The following is a 19,983-nucleotide window of genomic DNA, read 5'->3' as shown; positions in this document are numbered from 1 at the left end:
AAGCCTATGCACCTGAAAGCAAGGCTAGCCTTTGCAAAACGTCATATTGATAAAGATGTTGCATTCTGGAAACGTGTTCTATGGACTGACGAAACGAAAATAGAGTTATTTGGCCATAATAAAGTGTCTTATATTTACAGAAAATCTGGCGAAGCTTTCCTGCCTAAGAACACCATACCCACAGTGAAGCACGGTGGAGGCAGTTTGATGTTTTGGGGATCCTTTGCTGCCTCTGGACCAGGGCGACTTGTTAAGGTCACAGGTAGCATAAAAAAGGAAGATTATGTTAAAATATTGGATGAAAACCTGAAAGACTCTGCTAAAGAGCTCTCACTTGGTCGTCGTTGGTGGTTCATGCAAGATAATGACCCAAAGCATTCGGCTAAACTGACTAAGAAATGGCTTGAGGACAATCATATTAATGTTTTGGAGTGGCCATCACAAAGCCCAGACCTTAATCCAATTGAAAATTTATGGAGAACATTAAAATTGAGGGTAATGCAAAGGAAGCCTAAGAATCTTATTCAATTGGAGGATTATTGTCAGGAAGAGTGGGCTAAAATTACTACTGAAGAGTGCAACAACTTGGTTGTAAACTATGAAAAGCGACTGAGGAAGGTAATCAAGGCCAAAGGCTATACAATTGATTATTAAATAAATCGTGCCAATAATTTTGAACAAGGGTTTTTTGCAATTATGTTTGTTGTTCCTTTGTTATTTATTTTTTCTAAAATCCGATTGCTGCATCGGAAAGGCCAGTTAAAAATACATAATATACTTTGTTATTTTCTTTAATTTAGTCCCTTTTTTAGAATTTATTAGACAAAATTTAACTTTTATTTTACCGTGCCAATAAATATGATCATCACTGTATATATATACTTGTACTTTTTTGTAGAAAAAGAAATCCCATACAGTGCTCTATTATTAGGGAAAAAACCTTTCTCGAAATAAGAGCAATATATTTTTTGTATAATATATACAGGAATTTACAGGAGAAGTCGGCTGAAGAGAGCCTGAGGCGGACATTAAGAGCAGTCCTCAACTACCGGGCTTGAAACCGTCGGTACCGACTACCGATATAAATGTAAATTCCTATATATATTATACAATATATATATATATATATATATATATATATATATATATATATATATATATATAAAGAGAAAGAGAGAGAATATTAGGCTACATTTTTCCACTAAGATTTTATTTATTTTACTTATTATCTTTTCTAAACAAAGATGTCGGCACATTTTACGTCTCGTTTCCTTCGCAAAAGAACAGCTAATGTAAACAAATTCTTGTTAAGCTGTTCTCTTAAATAATCAAATGCTGTTAAATTTGAACTATAGTAACCCATGTTGTTATTCACCGCCCATTAAAAAAACAACTTATTAATTACTATCCTCAGGTGACTATTGTGTCTTGATAATTATTTCGTAAAAATTAACAGATTAAAATATATCGCATACAAAAATAGAACGGTATTAAAACAATAATAGTTAGCGAGTTGTATATTGAGAGAGGGAAGTTAAGAATGTCTAAGAATGGCTACATTTGTTAATCAATTTCAAATCGGGTATTTTTCTACGACATAGAAAATTACACATTGTTTCCTTTTTCTTTTTTGTTCTTTCTTTTTGATATCCACCTTTTTATCACGTACATTTTCTCAATTGAAAATATTATGCATCATTTACGGCAGTTTCAAATTTTTATTTAAAGAAGAAATAAGAGAGAAACACCGAAAATTAAAGCCAACAGGCTACCCTGCAAAGCCGCTAAAGTGAACCTAGTTTTGCATATACTTACAGAAAATGCAGAAAGCCTAAATTAGAGCCTTTAACGTTGAAAGAAAAAAGAACAATCTAATTTAAACCAGTGATAATAGCGTTATTATCGTGTTTTACACAAACGCTCCGTCTTGCTATTGGTTTTAAATCGGTAAAGTACAACTAAAATTAAGTTCCATTAAATGGTGAACACTGCCTAGACGGCCTTGGACAGGTTAGTGTCAACCTATTCATTAGTACTAACAACTTGATTAACCTGCCAGTATAAATACGTGCTTGGTTTGCTGTGTTGGTCGTCAGAGAAGACTAGCAGTCACTCGAACCTCAACAGATCTTCGTCCACTCTTTTTTGTAGTTAACAAGCCGAAAAGAAATTCGTCATGCCTAACTATACCCTTCATTACTTCAATGGCCGCGGCCGTGCCGAGATTCTGCGTATGATGATGGCCGTTGCTGGCGTCAAATACATGGACAAGAGATATGAATTCTCTGATTGGGATCGCTGCAGGAATGGTAAGAATTAAAAAAAATATATATTTCTTCGATATTTTATCAGAATAAGTTTAGCACTAACCTGTCCCCCGCATCTGGATTTAAAAAAAAATATTACAGATTTAACGATGCACATATAAATTTTTTTGTTCAAAATATAAGTTAATGTCACATTTTAAAATAAGAAACAGTATTCGTTTGTTATATAGAAATGACAAATACCATCTGATCATCCTGAGGATGATGAATGACTCCTGATGGAAGTTGGTTTAAAGTGGAGCTGATTTTCGTAAGACTAGCCTCATCCGTTTGTTCCAACTAGTCTGATTCGGTAGCAAGACAGAATTGAGACAGCAGAAGACCAACTAAGATGCAGGATCTGCCGGATGTATCAACGTTCCCTAATCATACAGCGCATGATATTCCTAAATGGTCACCCATTTGGTACTGGTTAAGCCCAATTTTGCTTAACCTCAATGATCTTACGAGAACCGTTGTATCGATGTGATTATGCTGTATATGTATGTATAGTTTTTATTTTACATGCTATATCGATTAGCATGTAATTATTTCGTTTAAAACTAAGATAGACTTGAAATCTTTTATTATATGAAATATCACATTGCTTTACAATTTTTGGGATATAAAACAGCGATACCTTCTCATCCCAGCCAACAGGCATGTTTTGCATATTTAAGACTTGACAATATACATATGATCGTGCGAATATGCGTTAAGTTCAAACTTTTAAAATATCTGCTACGATAATCATTTCATCAGTTTATAATAACCGTATTAATCAACTTTAAAGAAAGGAAGCATCATGCGTGTATGAATAAAGATGAAAAAAATTTATGCAATTTAAAAATGTTATTATTATTATTATCATTATTATTTTATCTGTTATTTATTTTATTATCTACATAAATAAATCAGTAGATGCATGTGTGTGTAAATATTTAACAGGTAAACTAATAAATACATATGAACAAAACAGTAGGCGTATGCATGTATGCGTGTCTACGTGTCTGTATGAAAATATTTAACCGATAAACTCTTAAACTACTGGTCACATAATGCTGAAATTAACAGGAAATAGTAACAGTACACTAAGGATGGTTTATAACGAGTAAAATCTTTGTTTGGATGGATGACTAACGCGTACAGACATATATCGGCATGGTGAAATGCGAAATGTTCATTTCAACTGGCCGGTATGTTTTTATTGATTTCTGCGCATGCTCACATAAAATTCACTTCTTCATGTCGTTTAATATTAAGGGTTTAATTGTCTTTTTCTCTACATTGGTAGAGCACGCGGTTGGAATGCTAGATGTTTTGGTTTCGATACCAACAAGTCATTTTTTTTAATTTTAAAATTATGTCTTTGTATTAATAAATACTAAATCTGCATGAATTTAATTATATATTTAAACGTATTTTACGACAAGCGGAAATGTAAAATGTATATTTAGAGACTGGGATAATAAAATTAAAAAAAAAAATTTCTTGCAGATTCCCCTTACCATTAGGACTAAAAAATATAAGATTAAAAAAGAATAGAGAATTAGGGCTACTGGCGAAACCTTTATAAAATAAGGTACACCTACTGCTCCTACCCCATGGAGGATGGAGGGGGGGAAGAAGCCATTATGAATTAATGTTTCGTTTAATCAATAAGATAATTATGTATGAGGACAGAATATTCACATATATCAAAATACAACCTGCCAACGCTGGGTACTTAAACTAGTGTGATAATAATTATTTGCTGAAACTTTCAATATAAATTATAATACAGCAACAACAACAATAAATAACAATAATATAATAATAATAACAGCAATAATAATAATAATAATAATAATAAAAATAACAATAACAATAATAATAATAGTAATAATAATAATAATAATAATAATAGTAATAGAAATAAAAACAACAACAACAACAATAATAACAACATCAATATTAATAATGATAGTAATAGTAATAATACTAACAATAACATAAACAATAATAATAATAATAATAATAGTAATAGAAATAACAACAACAATAATAACAACAACAATATTAATAATAATAGTAATAGTAATAATAATTACAACAACAACAATAATAATAATAATAATAATAATAATAATAATAATAATAATAATAATGAAAATGACTGAAATATTAAGGAAAACCCTTGAATGCGGAGAATAATAAAAGAAGACAATATAACGAATAAGCGTTACAGGGAATGAAGAACAACGAAGCTGCATATCTACAAGTTCTACACCCACCATCATGCATCCCCCCATTGTTTCATCACCGCCCCCCCAATAAAAAGGTGATACCAAAGAGTCGAGAAGGGTTAATAAGGAATGAAAGACCGAGGAGCGAGCGCTAGCCAGACCTCGGCTGTACAAGCGCGAAGAGAACTGGGACCTTGGGGAGGCTGAGTGCCACTCAAATTCCAGTATAAACCAATGGCCACTACCAGCGTTAAATCAATGGTAAGAGGCTGTTGCGATGATGCTATCGAAGGAGGTGGAGAGAGCTTGACGTCTGGGGAGACTTGTTGTCACTCAGCTACCAGAGAACACCACAGGTTTCCAATCAGATCGTTTGTTAACTTGTGTGAAAGCCCCAATAATAATAATAATAATAATAATAATAATAATAATAATAATAATAATAATAATAATGATAATGATAATGATAATAATAATAACAACAATAATGATAATAATAATAACAACAACAATAATGAACATAGCAATAATAATAATAATAATAATAATAATGATAATAATAATAATGATAATAATAATAATAATAATAATAATAATAATTCACCTTCCTCTATAATAAATTAAAAGTGTAGTGAAAGATCAAGAAAGAGAGTCTCCTCTGAAAAAGTGCGACGAGGACTGGGACCATGAAGAGGCTTATATCCACTTAAATTCCAGTGAAAACCAATGATCATTGCCAGCGAAATATCAATGGCAAGTGGCTGTTGCGATAACGCAAAATCATTTGCAAATGTTGTCGGAAACGATGGAAAGTATTCGAAATCTAGGGAGACTTGTTGTCACCTAGACTCCAGGAAACACAACCGGTCATTATCAATGAGTAATCACTGATGATTACCTGTGTGAGAACTCCTAGTGAGTATAAATAATACTACTAATAATAATAATGATAATAATGATAATAATAATAATAATAATAATAATAATAATAATAATAATAATAATAAATGATTCTATTTATTTTAAAATTCCATCATTTTTTTGTTTCAAGTTTTATGATAAATATTTAATCAACTTTGTTTCTTAAAAACAATTCCCTATGTGCACGTTTAAATATTCTTTAGTTCTGGAATTGAGTTATTTTTAAAGACCGTCCATTATAGTTGTTTTAATTAGCCGATGTTTGCAATCGTCAGATGACTCATCATGTATTATGTCAGTGCAAAAATTTAATCTAGAAAATTAAATCTGTTTTGGAAAATCTTTATACATAACAATAACGACTTTTTAACTTCCTATAATTCGATTTCATATGTCAACGAGCTTATAAATTCCTTGTCCGTAAAGGTCGTGAAATATGAATCGAAATCATGTCCCATCTCCTCCTGTGATGTTAATCTAAGACCATCTAAATGGTTTTGTGATCCTCGAAATAACTGATAAATCGAGGTGTAACAGAGTGCATATGAGCACGTATGGAAATATCAGCAGCAGTCAAAAGATGGATAGCAAGCGATTGTATTAGCAGCAGGAGCAGCATTTAAACGCATATGCAAATTAGATGCCGTGACTAGGCCTACTATAATATAAATCTCACCTGTCTGTTTAAATGTATGTATGTATGTTTGTATGTCTCGCAAAAACTTTCGATAGAGGCGAGAGATTTTCAAAAGATCGGTATCATTTTGAAGCAAGATCCTTCGGACGACAAATATCGAAAAATTGACTAAAAACATTAATTCCTTCACCCTCAACCGGGCACATTTTCTACAAGGAGATGTTGTTTTTTTCGCCGATATTTTCGAAAGTCATCCCCCTCTTTTCGACTGACTAGCCTTCATTTAAACCTCCGTCACTTCTGGTTTGGCGATGGGCGCAACAGCTAACGCGTCACTTTTTTTTACGTCCTTTTCCTCGTTTGCGGTACGGGTTCGAGCGTGCCTACTACCGCATTTTTTTTTTTGCTCAATACCCACCTACAAATACCCGGGCAACGCCGGGCAGCCAGGCTAGTTTATCATAAAAAGGTCAATATGAAGAAGAAGAAAAAAGTAAATAAAAATAAACGTTACCATGGGGGAAAAATATCAGGTTGATAAAGATGGACGTTTAAAGTCGAAGACGAAAAAATGGCTGTCTACGGCCGGCGTATAGTAGAGAAGAAAGAAAAACGGTGATAAACGGCTTGTGTTAAAAAAAAGAAAGAAAAGCCGAGTCGGATATGTTTATTTTTGTTTGTTTGTACTTGGGACATTACATTACAAAGGGAACTAAGTCATGCGAATATGTAGGATAAGACAAGATTTACCAACCAAATTCTTCAAAGAGATTTTTAGCTAGAAATGCTATATAAGGAAGAGCATTATCATGATGGAAGATGGCTTCCTTTCTGTTGACTAAAGCGGACCGGGTTCGGGTCAAAATGGATGTGAACGTTGCAGAAAAATATGAATGATGCTTTAATAATCTGAAAGAAAAGTTAGAACTCAATCATTATGTTTAAATAATAACAATGTGAATGAAATATATTACAGTGGTTCAAAATGTCTCTTCTACAAACCGGCAAATATTTTACGCTTAAAGAAGAGGTAACGTTTTCTTTGTTAGCATATTTTAAAACCAAATATTAATCAGAAGAGACTTTTCCGTGGCATTCATCAAGCCCAAATATCAGCTGACGTAATATTGTAAACAAACACAGACGGAATTTGATGAACAATTTATCATAATAATTTTTTTTCTTTTTGCGAATTAGTCCACCAGGCAAATTATTCCTCGTAATATATAATATTCAAGAGAGGATTGATTTTATAATAATATATACGCAATCTGCATAAATTAAAATATCATGTTTAAGCGTATTGTACGACTAGGCAACACAAGACTGTCAGCTGGTAACACCTAAAATAATTCAGCTATTGTTTCAAAGCGTTTATGTGTGTAATATGCGTGTATTTGTAGGATGGAATACATACAGGGTACGTACACCTGTAAGATACGTGCACCTGTAAGATACATGCACCTGTAAGATATGTGGAGCGGTATGGTGAGTGTGCCTGTTCCGTACGTGTACCTGTACGGCCAAATACATGTATCGTTTATGTACCTGTAGGATGCGTGTGTCTGTAAGGTGAAATACATGTACGGTGCGTGTACTAGTAGTTTTTTTTTTACACGTTGGTCACCACTTATCAAGGCCAGGAAGCCACTCAGGGATAAGGGTTCATATACCTGATATCTGTAGAGGGTGTGTAGCTGTATGGTGCGTGTCCCTTAGGGTGGAATAGATGTAGGGTGTCTGTACCTGCAACGTGTACGTAGCTGTAACATGTACTGTAATTGTGCAACACTTACCGTCATAGGATAACGTTCTCTTGCAACGAAGAAAAGATGATAAGATATCCTATCTCCAATGCCATTCAAACTGTTCTCTTTTTATCTCGAAGACTCTGCTAACTCGAATGTCTACTATAAAGGACACACTGTTAGCATAGTCAGGACTGTAATTGTGGAAAACGACGGGCAGATAAAATGTAGTGTTCATAAAGGAAATAACTAAGTTTATAAGTATGTGTATAAAACCAGGTTAAATAGTTGAACAACTACGAAGAGTGGAGTGATACCAGTAAAACGAGCTTCTCTACTTCCAGAATTTATTTTTCTACATAATTTTGCGCCCTCTTTGTACAGCGATGAAGAATGGCTGTGTATGGGCGTCCGGAACGCGCACTCTCATACAACAGTCATTCTAATAGCAAATCCTTCTAGTTTTTTTTTTTAACTTAAAATGTTGAAGCGCCACAGAGACAGGAGTGAAACCATTAAAACGGGCGGCATTTTGCTCCAGAGTTTATTTTTCTACATAGTCACCACCATTCTGAATGCCCGTTTGTCAGCGATGAACGATGGCTGTTTATGGGTATATATAGCAATCTGTATCATACACGGATCGCTTAAAAATAAAGTACCTTATTTTCTTTTCACTGAAAAAATTAAAGAACTTTGGATACTAGAGTGGCACCATCAAAACAAGCGACCTTTTGTGTTCCAGAATTTATTTTTCTACATAGTTACCACCATTCTCAATAAACCTTTTCCAGGAATCCAATGATGCAGCTCTACTTCAGACGCAAGTTAATCACAGGGGCTGCTTTCTTATAGTCTCTCACCGTCAATATCTCTAACAGAGAGATGAAAATTATATGATGTGTTCGAAATGACTAAATATATTATTGTGTGTATAAAACTGAGTTTATATGTCAAATAATTTCTTTTTTCAGGATCACTATTCCAGTAGTTTCTTTCCAAATACTGCTGGCTTGTAGAAGCCTCTCACTGTTTCCGACTAAGGCGAATAGTTATGTCTTGTTTTTGCGATAATCATCTTTCGTTCTTGGTAGCTTTTTACATCAAGTAGCTTTACACATTGTCTGGAGTGATTTTCATGAAAAATTAATTATTCCATTTTTATGTTCTCCTCTCTTCCAGATTTCCCCTGTCAATACCTCCCCTGTATGCAGATGGACAATGGCGACATGATGCCCGAGACCATGGCCATTTGCAGGTACTTGGCCCGTGAATACAGTAAGTAGCATTGGAATAATCAATTATTTCTGTTTTAGATTTTTCACTCAGAGAAAACAAAACTGCAAAACCCGAAACATTCCTTAACATAACAAACATGCTTTAATCTTCTAGCCAAGATCAAAGTGTAATATCTGTTCTGTTACTATATCAGAAATATCAAACTAAACTACCAAAATAAAACTTTCTACCTTACGTTGATGATCCATACACAAGGCGAAACACGTGTTTGTAGATAAATGCTTTATCAGTAATGTATATCAAATAAATAAAATATATATATATATATATATATATATATATATATATATATATATATATAAGTGACCGTGTCTGTCTGCCTGTGTGTCTGTGTGTATGTGTGTACATTTCCCTACGCAATAACTTTGTCAGTTTTAAGTCTACAGACTCGAATTTTGATATAGAGGGTACTGAGATTTGGGAAAATCGATGTGACTCATTTTCGGCCAGAAATTTGGCTGTAAAGGGGTCAAAGTTAAACGATTTGACTTTTGAGAACTCTATCAAACTCCCCCGACAATTTTGGGTCCAAACACTTGAAATTTTAGATATAGGTTCCTTGGACATGGATCTAACTTAATAACTTGATTTGAACCCAAAACAATAAATTTTAAGGGGTCATAATAGGGGTCAAATTAAAAAAGCCCCTATGTAAAGAATTTAACCATATTCTTTAAACGATTTGAGAAACAAACACAAACACATATATGTGTGTGTGTTTACAGATATATATATGTGTTTGTGTGAGTGAGTGTGTTTATATATATATATATATATATATATATATATATATATATATATATAGCTAATATGTTCGTATGTAATTAAGCTACTTGGGCCAATGATTACATATAAATAAAAATCATAAAGTTCTCATTTAGTCAGCTAATAGTGCACTACTAGAGCTATAAATATTTTCTTTAAAGATACAACGCAATAATGATAGATACATTTATTTATTTTCGGAAAGTTTTCCTTTTCTTTGTCACAACATTGCGTCTAGTTGTTTGGTCCCCAGCGTTAGCATATAAGAATTTAACTGTTTATCAAATTATGATTTGCATAAACTTGGGCTTCATCAGCGCGTTAGAAGAAGACAATATTTCACAAGTTTTCCAGACCCTGACCGTATTAACTTTTTAGTTAATGCGGTCGGGGTCTAGAAACTTATTTGTTATTTTTGTCAATCAAACACACACACACACACACACACACACACACACACACACACACACACACACACACACACACACACACACACACACATATATATATAAATAAATAAATGTATATACATATATATATTTTTAAATAGAGATACGGAAATAGGTAAATATATAAATCTTTTAAAAAAATTTGGAAGGATGAGATGCAGGTAAAATATTTTCCCATGTTTTTTCCATAGTAGGAAAATAGAATCCGTACTGTTCATTGTTAAAGTGTTTTTTTTTATTCTATACGTCTAACGAAAACTGTCCTCGTGAAAATTTTCAAACGACATAATGTTTGAATTTGTCCGAATAGTCTTGAAACAATTCTAACTTACGATGAAATACACTATTTGTTGCTATCAATCTATTCCTTGATGTCTTGATTTTGTTAAAACAATATATATATATATATATATATATATATATATATATATATATATATATATAGATATATATATTTACAACACCGCTTACATAATTCAAAATAAAAAATATACACAATTTATTTAAAACGTACTATATATATATATATATATATATATATATATATATATATATATATATATATTATTCTTTGGCATTAATTATTCATATTTGGCATCTTGTAGATTTCTACCCCAAGAACACCATGGACATGTTCAGGTGTGACTACATCAGCGATTGCTTCTATGAAATCATGCATGATTACATGAGGTACTACCACTGGAAGAACGGAAACTTCAGGGTGAGTCATTCTAAAATGCTTGCAACATGTTAAGTCTATATTTCCCGATTCATTACTTTCCAAACTATTTAAAAGATATTATTAAAACAATATAAAATATAATACAGATGTAAATTAATAGATACTGACTTAATGGGTCCCTGCTTATCAAGCTCCTAAAGCCACTCGAGAATAAGAGTTAATAATTGGTGACTATGTCTGAAACTGGGTAGAATTTAACGATTTAATAGGATGACTCAACAAGAATTTGTTAACATTGAATTTGAAAACAACTGGAGTCAACTGGGTGTTTTAGAGACGGTAGTTCTTGGACGTATGTCATTGAATGGCGATGAAGCAAATTTTCGAATAGGAGTCTAATAATTGGATGCTGTTTTCTATCATATGATATCCAGTGCAACTATCTCTGAAAATGCATAAGCAAATAACATTTAATAATAACGTATAATAACGTATAATAATATTTATGATAAAGTCGTATTCCTGTCGGTTTGTTTTTTGTCTTTTTGTTCCCAATTTGGTTAATATATACGAAAGCTACACTGTTTCGCAAACAGATTTTAATACTGAAAACGGTCTCTTATATACTTTTATTACTGTATAATTTTCACCGCTTATTAAAAAAATCAACATTCAAAAGGTTATCTCATTTGCATATTACATTAAAGAAAATCTGTTTTAATAATTAGCTATAATTCTTCCATGGAAATCAGTAATATAATAGTATTCTATTTAGAAATATTATATAATATTGATTTATTTAATTTATTTTTAATTTGAATTTAAATTAATTTATTTTTAATCATTATCATTGCGTTTAAAAACGGAAGTACGTTTAAATTTAACCTATGAGTTATTCTCCTTTAAGCTTGAATTTCATAGATTAAGATGCCTATGATTCATGCTTCCAGAAATCAAAAATATTTTTAATTTTCAGGAAAATCGATACAAATTTTTTTGGGTGTCACCATGTATATAATTAAAATAACATATAATTACAATATCATAAAATAATATATAACAATAATATATAATAATAATAATAATAATAATAATAATAATAATAATGATAATAATAATAATATGGTAATCATTACTAAAGAGCAATAGTTAATACAAATTCAATATTTGCATCAATAATTACTACTTCTTTAAAATCACGCACAATTACGTGGCCCATGCATTGATAATTTAAATGAACCAAATTGAGGAGAAAACATTATTTGCCATTTTTATTTGCAATGAGTGCCGTAGACTTTGAGATTTTCATTAAATATTTAATCTAAAAAATGCTTTTCATTTTTCATCACATTTCTGATCGCAACTACATTTTTATTTTTTTCAATTAAATAATAAAAAAACATTGTTCTTTTTTGTTCTTTATAAACAGTACAACATGAACGACTATGGTTTCGGTGGTGAAGGAAACTGCAGCAATTACGATGTAAGTAATTTTCCAACATATATATATATATATATATATATATATATATATATATATATATATATATAAGGCACTTTGTGTGCATGTGTCTGTGTATGTCTGTGTGTGGTTTCGTTCTCTATCGACTCTGAAATGGCTGGGATATTTTTCTTTTGAATTTTCACACTACGAACTTCATGTGGCTGGGAGTGTTATTAGATAGGCTTCGTATCAGAGTGCCTCTGATAAGTATCAAAGCAGGAAGAATATTAATGGAAATGTATATATATATTACGCAGGTTGTTAATTTTAAATTAAAGACGTTAAACTGTTTCCGGAAACTTATAAAATTCCGATTTCTTTTATTATAAAAAGGCCTACGGTGACATGCTTACTGGAGAAAGTAAAACAAAAAATAAAATGTTCTCGAAATACAAAAACTGAAAATTGAATGCATAAATTATTTTAATACATCAAGGAAGAACATGAATAAATATTTAAAAAAAAAAAAAATACCATTGTTTACTTATTTATGCTCTGTAGTTAAATGTCAACAATCATCGAGATTTTACATTGAACAGTTCTGGTAATTTTCTTAAAATGCATATATATATATATATATATATATATATATATATATATATATATATATATATATATATATATATATATACGATGGGCCCCTCTAGTCCATTTTGACGTATGAGCTCCGCCACAACAACCAAGTTGCTCGGAAATCTACATAAATGATTTGTTTATAGTGGTGAAGGCTTTATGCAGAACCAACCACATTGTTTCGTACAACTGCTAATCTTTGTCGGTGCAATGGCTGCAAGTAGTCGATCTCAGGTTTTACATAAGAGTATTTTTTCCATCCAAGTGAATTAAACACACCTCCAAGAAATTTCTACATCTCGGCGGGGTACATATAGCGCCCACCCTGGCCAAATGGTCACCCATCTTATACTGCTTAGGCTCATCGTTGTGTGTGTGTGTGTGTGTGTGTGTGTGTGTGTGTGTGTGTGTGTGTATACATATATATTTATAGATCTTGTATGAAAATATATTAATGGCAATTTGGCTACACGAAGGCGTCCGCGTTTTATATCCAGAGAGAATCGTCACCATAAGTGCCCTTGCGGTGATAAAACGCATACGCCTCTTGGTAACTTAGTTGCAGTAACTATACATTCATACTTTACTATTTAAATCTACTTTAATATTGAGCACTCTTTGAACTAAATACTGACAATTTATACACGATGTGTTTTTGCATCTGATAACATTTTATGTGTATACATGAAATAATAGTATATTGAGATGTAGAGGTAATGGAAAATCATAATTATATTTTATGTCATTAGACAAAAAGTCAGAAACTACACAGAATACAATTTCGAACTTTACATCATTGAATCCATTGTCATTCGAATCTGCTTATTCGAAACAAAGCACTGTGACATCCTTTCTTTTGTCTTAATTTACTTTTTTTTTAAAAAGTTTTCTTTATTGGGTTTTCGATTAAATAATGTTATTTATTCATGAATAATTTTAACAAAAGCAACCTGTAAATTACTGCATATATTTGTTTTAAATATAGAAATGCTATAAAGTTGCTAGTCAGCAAAAAAGTTGAAAACTTTGAAAATTTCACTTTTCTAAAAACTGATTTAAAATATAACGGGCATTTTTAGCTTAGATTAGACGGCTTACATTATTTCTCATTAAAGGACCCGGCCAAGTGAACTACAAGTAATACAACTACAGGGTCGAACGATAAACGTATCATTCTAAGAAAACAACACTACAACTTAATTTTAAAACTTTTATTGAAAAAAATCAATTCAGGTAACTTGATTATGTGCCGTCTTGAACCTCAATCACTGCTTCGATAAGGGTTCAGGACTTGGAGCATGCTTTTTTCCTTAAACGCTGGCGGGAGATCGACAAATACTCGGCGGATAGTGACGATCATGATGGCTTTTGTGGTGGAATCTCATATTGGTGATGTTCTCGATATATGTCCAAACGAAGTGGTCCGGCGGGTTCAGATCGGGGAAAAGAGGGCATGTGATAAAAGGGTATAAAGTCGTAGAACTCCTCCTGAAGCCAAGCCTTGGTCTCTTTTGACTTGTAAGCCGACGACGAGTCCTGCTGTCACACCCAGGGTCTACCAGCGTCCATTTGATTGCATCAGGGGATCACCACACTCTTTAGCATATCCAGGTACACTTTGGTGTTGACTTTCAAGCCGACTTTGAAGATGTGAAGCGGCATGATGTGGCCCTGATTTGAAACCACAATAAAGACTATTACTGTGGCCGAAAACTTAGTTTTATCACCCTGGACACGCCCTTGTTATTCGTGGCAATCTAGCGATGCATTTCGAGGGTGGTGGCAACGTTATCAGAACTTGGATCGGTTGAGAGCATGAGTTGTACAGCGGCACATCTCCGATCTCGTTCGTTGAGTATTGTGCCACTTTCAGATATGATAAAAGACTTCTATCACTCTTAAGATTTGTACATAATTGGCCAACTAATAGATGTTTTGCAACAAAAAGAGAAGACCGTTTTTCATCAAACGGAAATAGAATAATGTCGTATTTTCTAGGGCGTTTTCTACCCTGTAAATATTTAATAATGAATATTCAATTATTATCGATATATGTATACGTTACATCTTTAATTCACTAAATATTTTTATAACGGCCTAGCAGAGAGACTCTATGTTGCCCGGGATTGAACGAGAACCAACGAATGTCTCACAATTTAAATATTTTTTATTGCCATCGAAATCTGTGAAATTGTTCCCCTTCAAATCAAATTGACTAATTGTTTGGTCTAGTCGAGGGCCATCACAGTGCACTCGAAGGAAGCTTCACATGCCTTCTCGCATTGATTTAGTCCACAATACATTGTAGTTTATATTGCACTGTAGAGAACATACTGTTGATTTTATAAAATTATTTTTATATAATGGCTTGAATTAAAGTTTAAAATGCAAAGTCAAATATCGGTCAATTGTGCTTTATATGCTCCCGGCTCTTCTGCTTGTGCGGTGATAAAACTTTGCAAACCCACTTGCCATGTTAGACTGTATAAGTGTGTCAACTTTGGTCAGAATCGAACTGTTTCTTTTTTAATCCGATTTTTTCGATTATCAATTTTCGATACTTATTGGAAGCATTCCGATACAAAACCTATCTAAAAACACTCCCAGATAGATAAACTGCGTTTGTCCAACCATTTTGAAATCTGTATGGAACTTTTTCTTTCTCTCTCTCTCTCTCTCTCTCTCTCACACACACACACACACACACACACGCAAAGCGCCTTTTACATATAAGTAGATATCTTATTTAAGTAGATATTTGCGCAGACACACAAACGCACACACTCAAGGAGATATCAATCATACCAGTTATTATAGGTGCTACAGGGCTTATCAAGAAAAAAATTGAAATCCTATCTAACTAATATTCCTGGTGAACCAAGTGCGAAAGAGATCCAGACAATTGCACTTAAGGGAACAGTGAGGATACTAAAAAGAGCTCTCGGTTAGTTTCATTAAAAGCAGGGCAATGTTGGCGGCTGGTTTGGCTGCCCCATAACGAGCTTTACAATCTTCAAAGGAAAAACAAAACACACGCACACACACATATACACACACACAAACACTGATACACATGCAAAGTGCATTTTTGCTTGCCCTTCGGGACAAGATCAAAGTGTAGTATCTGTTCCGGCAGATGCTGCACTTAAGATAATTTGTACCAGTCAATGGAGGGGAAACCCTCTATACTGGGACAATTATTATTTTTGGTAACCAGAGTGCCCCCTTTTTGCCTACTTTTAGGGGAGCTGGTTTTTGCCTCACATTAAAAACGGCCTTGTGCCTAATTTGCTCAGTGGGGGAGCAAATAAACACCATCACCGCCAGATACTGCAAGCTATGACTAGCTATGACTAGCAAAGACCAGATGTGGGGGCAGCCCCACATGCCTGACCTTTAACCAGCTCCCATTTCCCACCTCTCGGGAGCTGGTCCCCTTTTTCCCTTCCCCCTCCCTTCACTCCTCACATTAAAAATCGGCCTTGTGCCTAATTTGCTCGGTGGGGGAGTAAATAAATACCATCTGTTCCGGCAGATACTATGACTAGCAAAGACCATATGTGGGGGTAACCCCACATATCTGACCTTGGTCACTGAAGGGGCAACCCTTCATACCAACAGCTTCTAATCCAGCTCCCACTTCCCTCCTCTCGGGAGCTGGATCCCCTCTTTCCCTCCCCCTTCCCCCTATCTCCACATTAAAAAACGGCCTCCTGCCTAATTTGCTCAGTGGGGAAGCAAATAAATAAAAAGTGTAGTATCTGTTCTTCAGGTGCTGCACTTCTATTTCTTGTTCACTTTCGGTGGAGGAGAAATCCTTCACGACTGAGACAATTTTTATTTTTGTACCTTTTCTCCACGTTTAAAAACGACCCTAGTGTCTAACTCTGTCCCGTGGGGGGGAGGCATAGTAAATAGGTACATATAAGTAAATATTTTATTTAAGTAGATATTTTCGTAGACACACAAACACGCACAGATTAAGTAGAGATATTTTGCGTAGAGTAATGTTAAATTAACTAAACAATTACTTATGTGGCAGGAAAACAAACAAAACAAAAAATTTTAACATGTTGATGAGTCCATTTTTACACTTACAAAAGCAACCTGTAAATTATTGTTTAGTTTAATCCATATTTTTGTTTTATTTCAGAACTACATGCAGTGGAGGTATATGAACACTTTCAACAGGATTATGCCATTCATGGAGAGGACTCTTAGCATGCGCAACAACGGAAGCAACTTCTTCATGGGTGACCAGGTAAGTTGCCATTGTTTTTTTTTTATTATCATTTGACCAATTCGCATTAAAAAAAGCGACGGTTTATAAAGCGAAAAATGAATCAAAAAGAAAAAGAAAGGTGGAAATATCTATCTTTACTATCTTATAAAAGTCAGTTTGTGTGTGTGTTCCTTCCTTATAGATTCCGAAACGGCGGAGACTATCCTTTGCAAATTTCACAAAAAAGCTAATTCATATGTCTGGCAGAATTCTTAGAAATATTTTGTTACATTACACCGGCAAGGGGGATAATAAAATCTCAGCAAATCATTTCTTCTTAAAAAAAGACATTTATTATAATATGGAGATATAGCTTAGTGGTAGAACATTTAACTACGGATCAAATGATCCCCTGTTCAAGCCTTGGCGTACCTCACCATTTTATTTCATTTTATTTTATTTTTATTATTATTATTATTATTCATGAGTTAAATCATCTCGTCGTTTGCATATTTTCAAACTAAACATTAATTAGAAGTGACTTTTCCAGAGTATTCATAGTAAAACTCAAATACCAGCCGCAAATTATTCCTTGTAATATATAATAAGCAATAGAGGACTGATTCCATAATAATGCATACGCAATCTGCATAAATTAAAATATGATGTTTAAGCGTATTGTACGATCGAACAACGCCTGGTTGCCAGCTAGTACTAAATCAAATCGTGTCACGTGACTAACGCATAAAGAAAATACCAAACGCAAACAAAACAAAAATATCAAAGAAAATGTTTTAATTTATACACAAAAAAAAAAAAAACTTGGAAAGAAGAGATGTAGGTAAAATATTTTCTCATGATTTTCCTTAAAAGGGAAATGGATTCCATATTGTTCATTGTTAAAGTGTTTGTTCAAAACGTTTGATGATAGGCTGTTCTTGTAAAAATTTTCGAACGATATAGGGTTTGAATTTGTCCGAATGGTTTTGAAACAATTGTAATGAACGATGAAATACACGATTTGTTGCTATCAATCCATTCTTTGATGTCTTGATTTTGTTAAAACAATACATGAATGCTCAATTACAAAATATGGTAATTTTGAAGCTTACAATTTAAGTCATCTCATTCTGACTTAAAATTTATTGGTATATGAACGGTTACAGAATTATCAATTATATAAACCCAATAAAATTCGGAATATTATAATATATATATATATATATATATATATATTGTAATGTATATATACGTACAGAGGGTTTTTAATTGCCAGATCAAGCCCAATAGAAATGGATGGCACTTTCAGAGCATATATATATATATATCATTTGTAAATAGTTCAAATATCATAATCATATTTAAATCAGATTCATATAATTTTATTTGATATATGAAACCATTCAACGAAACACGCGTAAGACCTATCATATATCAAAAAAAGTATATGAATATGATTTAAATATACTTGTGCTATATGAATTGTTCATAATATATATATATATATATATATATATATATATATATATATATATCCATTATGTCTTCAAAATCCTATGCTTCTGAACATTTATTTCGAATGTGTAAACCTTAACAGGTTAGAATTCTGTTGAAAATTTTATTCATACACAATTCCCGTCTTTTGCAAATAATTTTATTCCATTTTTTGTGCACATTCTGCTGAAAATTCATTTTAAATATGCGAACATTAATAGATCAAAATTCTTTTGAAAATTTTATTCAATTCAATTTTATTGAATGCATGCACAAAACATCGTTATTTTTATTTCTTTCTCTTCAGATGTTGAGGATAATAGGCCGCGAATAAACAAATAAATAAATTCCTCATCCAATAATAAAAATAAGAATTGAACTGTTTCGCAAAATTATAATACTCACATGCACATGTCTCAATTTCTTTTCGGTTTTTTAATTCGTCATTTATAAAAGAATTTTACGATACGTTTAATACCGGACATTTTGGATATGTGAACCTTAATAGATCATAATTCTTCTGACATTTTTATTCATAAACACATCCCAACAATGTTAATCTATTAATGTATTTAAAATTTTTTTTCTTTCTCTTCAGATGATGTGGTGCGACATGATGTTCTACTGTTGCATGGAGAACATGTTCAGAGAGAACCAGAACATGTTTAGCAGCTATCCCAAACTGATGGCTCTCTACAACCGCTTCGCCAGCCATCCCAAAATCTCTCCCTACCTCAAAAGTCGCTGCAACACTCCCTGGTAAAAAGAAGGCGCCACCCATATACCATACAACCAAAATTTGTTATTCTTAAATAAATAAACACACATTTATATGATACAAACGATTCTATAATTGAAGTTCTCCGTCATAAGAATTTTACTGAATTATTTGATGTAAACTTTATCAATTGTTTTGATAAATAAAATTATTATTTCATATTAAAATATCATTTTCAGTTTCATTCTTTCTCGTTTCTCTGCCATGAAATGTTCAAAAGTAAATTATATATTTTTGAAATCATTAATGCCTAGTTTAGATGGCATCAGAGATGTTTCTATTATGCAAGGGTCTGGTGAAAATCTTGGAGGATTCACCATCAGGATCCTTCGTCCTCTGGTTGTGTCTACTTCAGCTTGTAGCAAGTGAAGAAATATCAG

The 19,983-nt window shown here is 32.8% G+C and overlaps 1 protein-coding gene across 1 annotated transcript; it reads left to right on the top strand.

Annotated features, from left to right (window-relative positions):
- The first annotated feature begins 1,606 nt into the window (after window positions 1-1,606).
- LOC145278342 (S-crystallin SL20-1-like) lies at window positions 1,607-19,764 on the top strand. Its single transcript, XM_080130635.1, has 6 exons — window positions 1,607-2,309; window positions 9,020-9,115; window positions 10,956-11,071; window positions 12,462-12,515; window positions 17,263-17,370; window positions 19,424-19,764. Exons 1-6 carry the CDS (start codon window positions 2,177-2,179, stop codon window positions 19,586-19,588), a joined length of 672 nt encoding a protein of 223 aa, XP_079986761.1. The 5' UTR covers window positions 1,607-2,176; the 3' UTR covers window positions 19,589-19,764.
- Window positions 19,765-19,983: the final 219 nt, after the last annotated feature.

The sequence above is a fragment of the Euprymna scolopes genome, chromosome 6 (genome assembly GCF_053919585.1).
Source record: "Euprymna scolopes isolate OS-2025 chromosome 6, ASM5391958v1, whole genome shotgun sequence".
Lineage (NCBI taxonomy): Eukaryota > Metazoa > Mollusca > Cephalopoda > Sepiida > Sepiolidae > Euprymna > Euprymna scolopes.
This window is presented reverse-complemented; position numbering and strand designations above follow the sequence as displayed.

Excerpts from the sequence above, each read along its gene's own strand:
- LOC145278342 (XM_080130635.1), top strand. The coding sequence starts at position 2,177 with ATGCCTAACTATACCCTTCATTACTTCAATGGCCGCGGCCGTGCCGAG. Across the intron at positions 11,072-12,461 it reads GGAAGAACGGAAACTTCAGG|TACAACATGAACGACTATGG; the intron begins GTGAGTCATTCT and ends CTTTATAAACAG. Across the intron at positions 17,371-19,423 it reads ACTTCTTCATGGGTGACCAG|ATGATGTGGTGCGACATGAT; the intron begins GTAAGTTGCCAT and ends CTTTCTCTTCAG.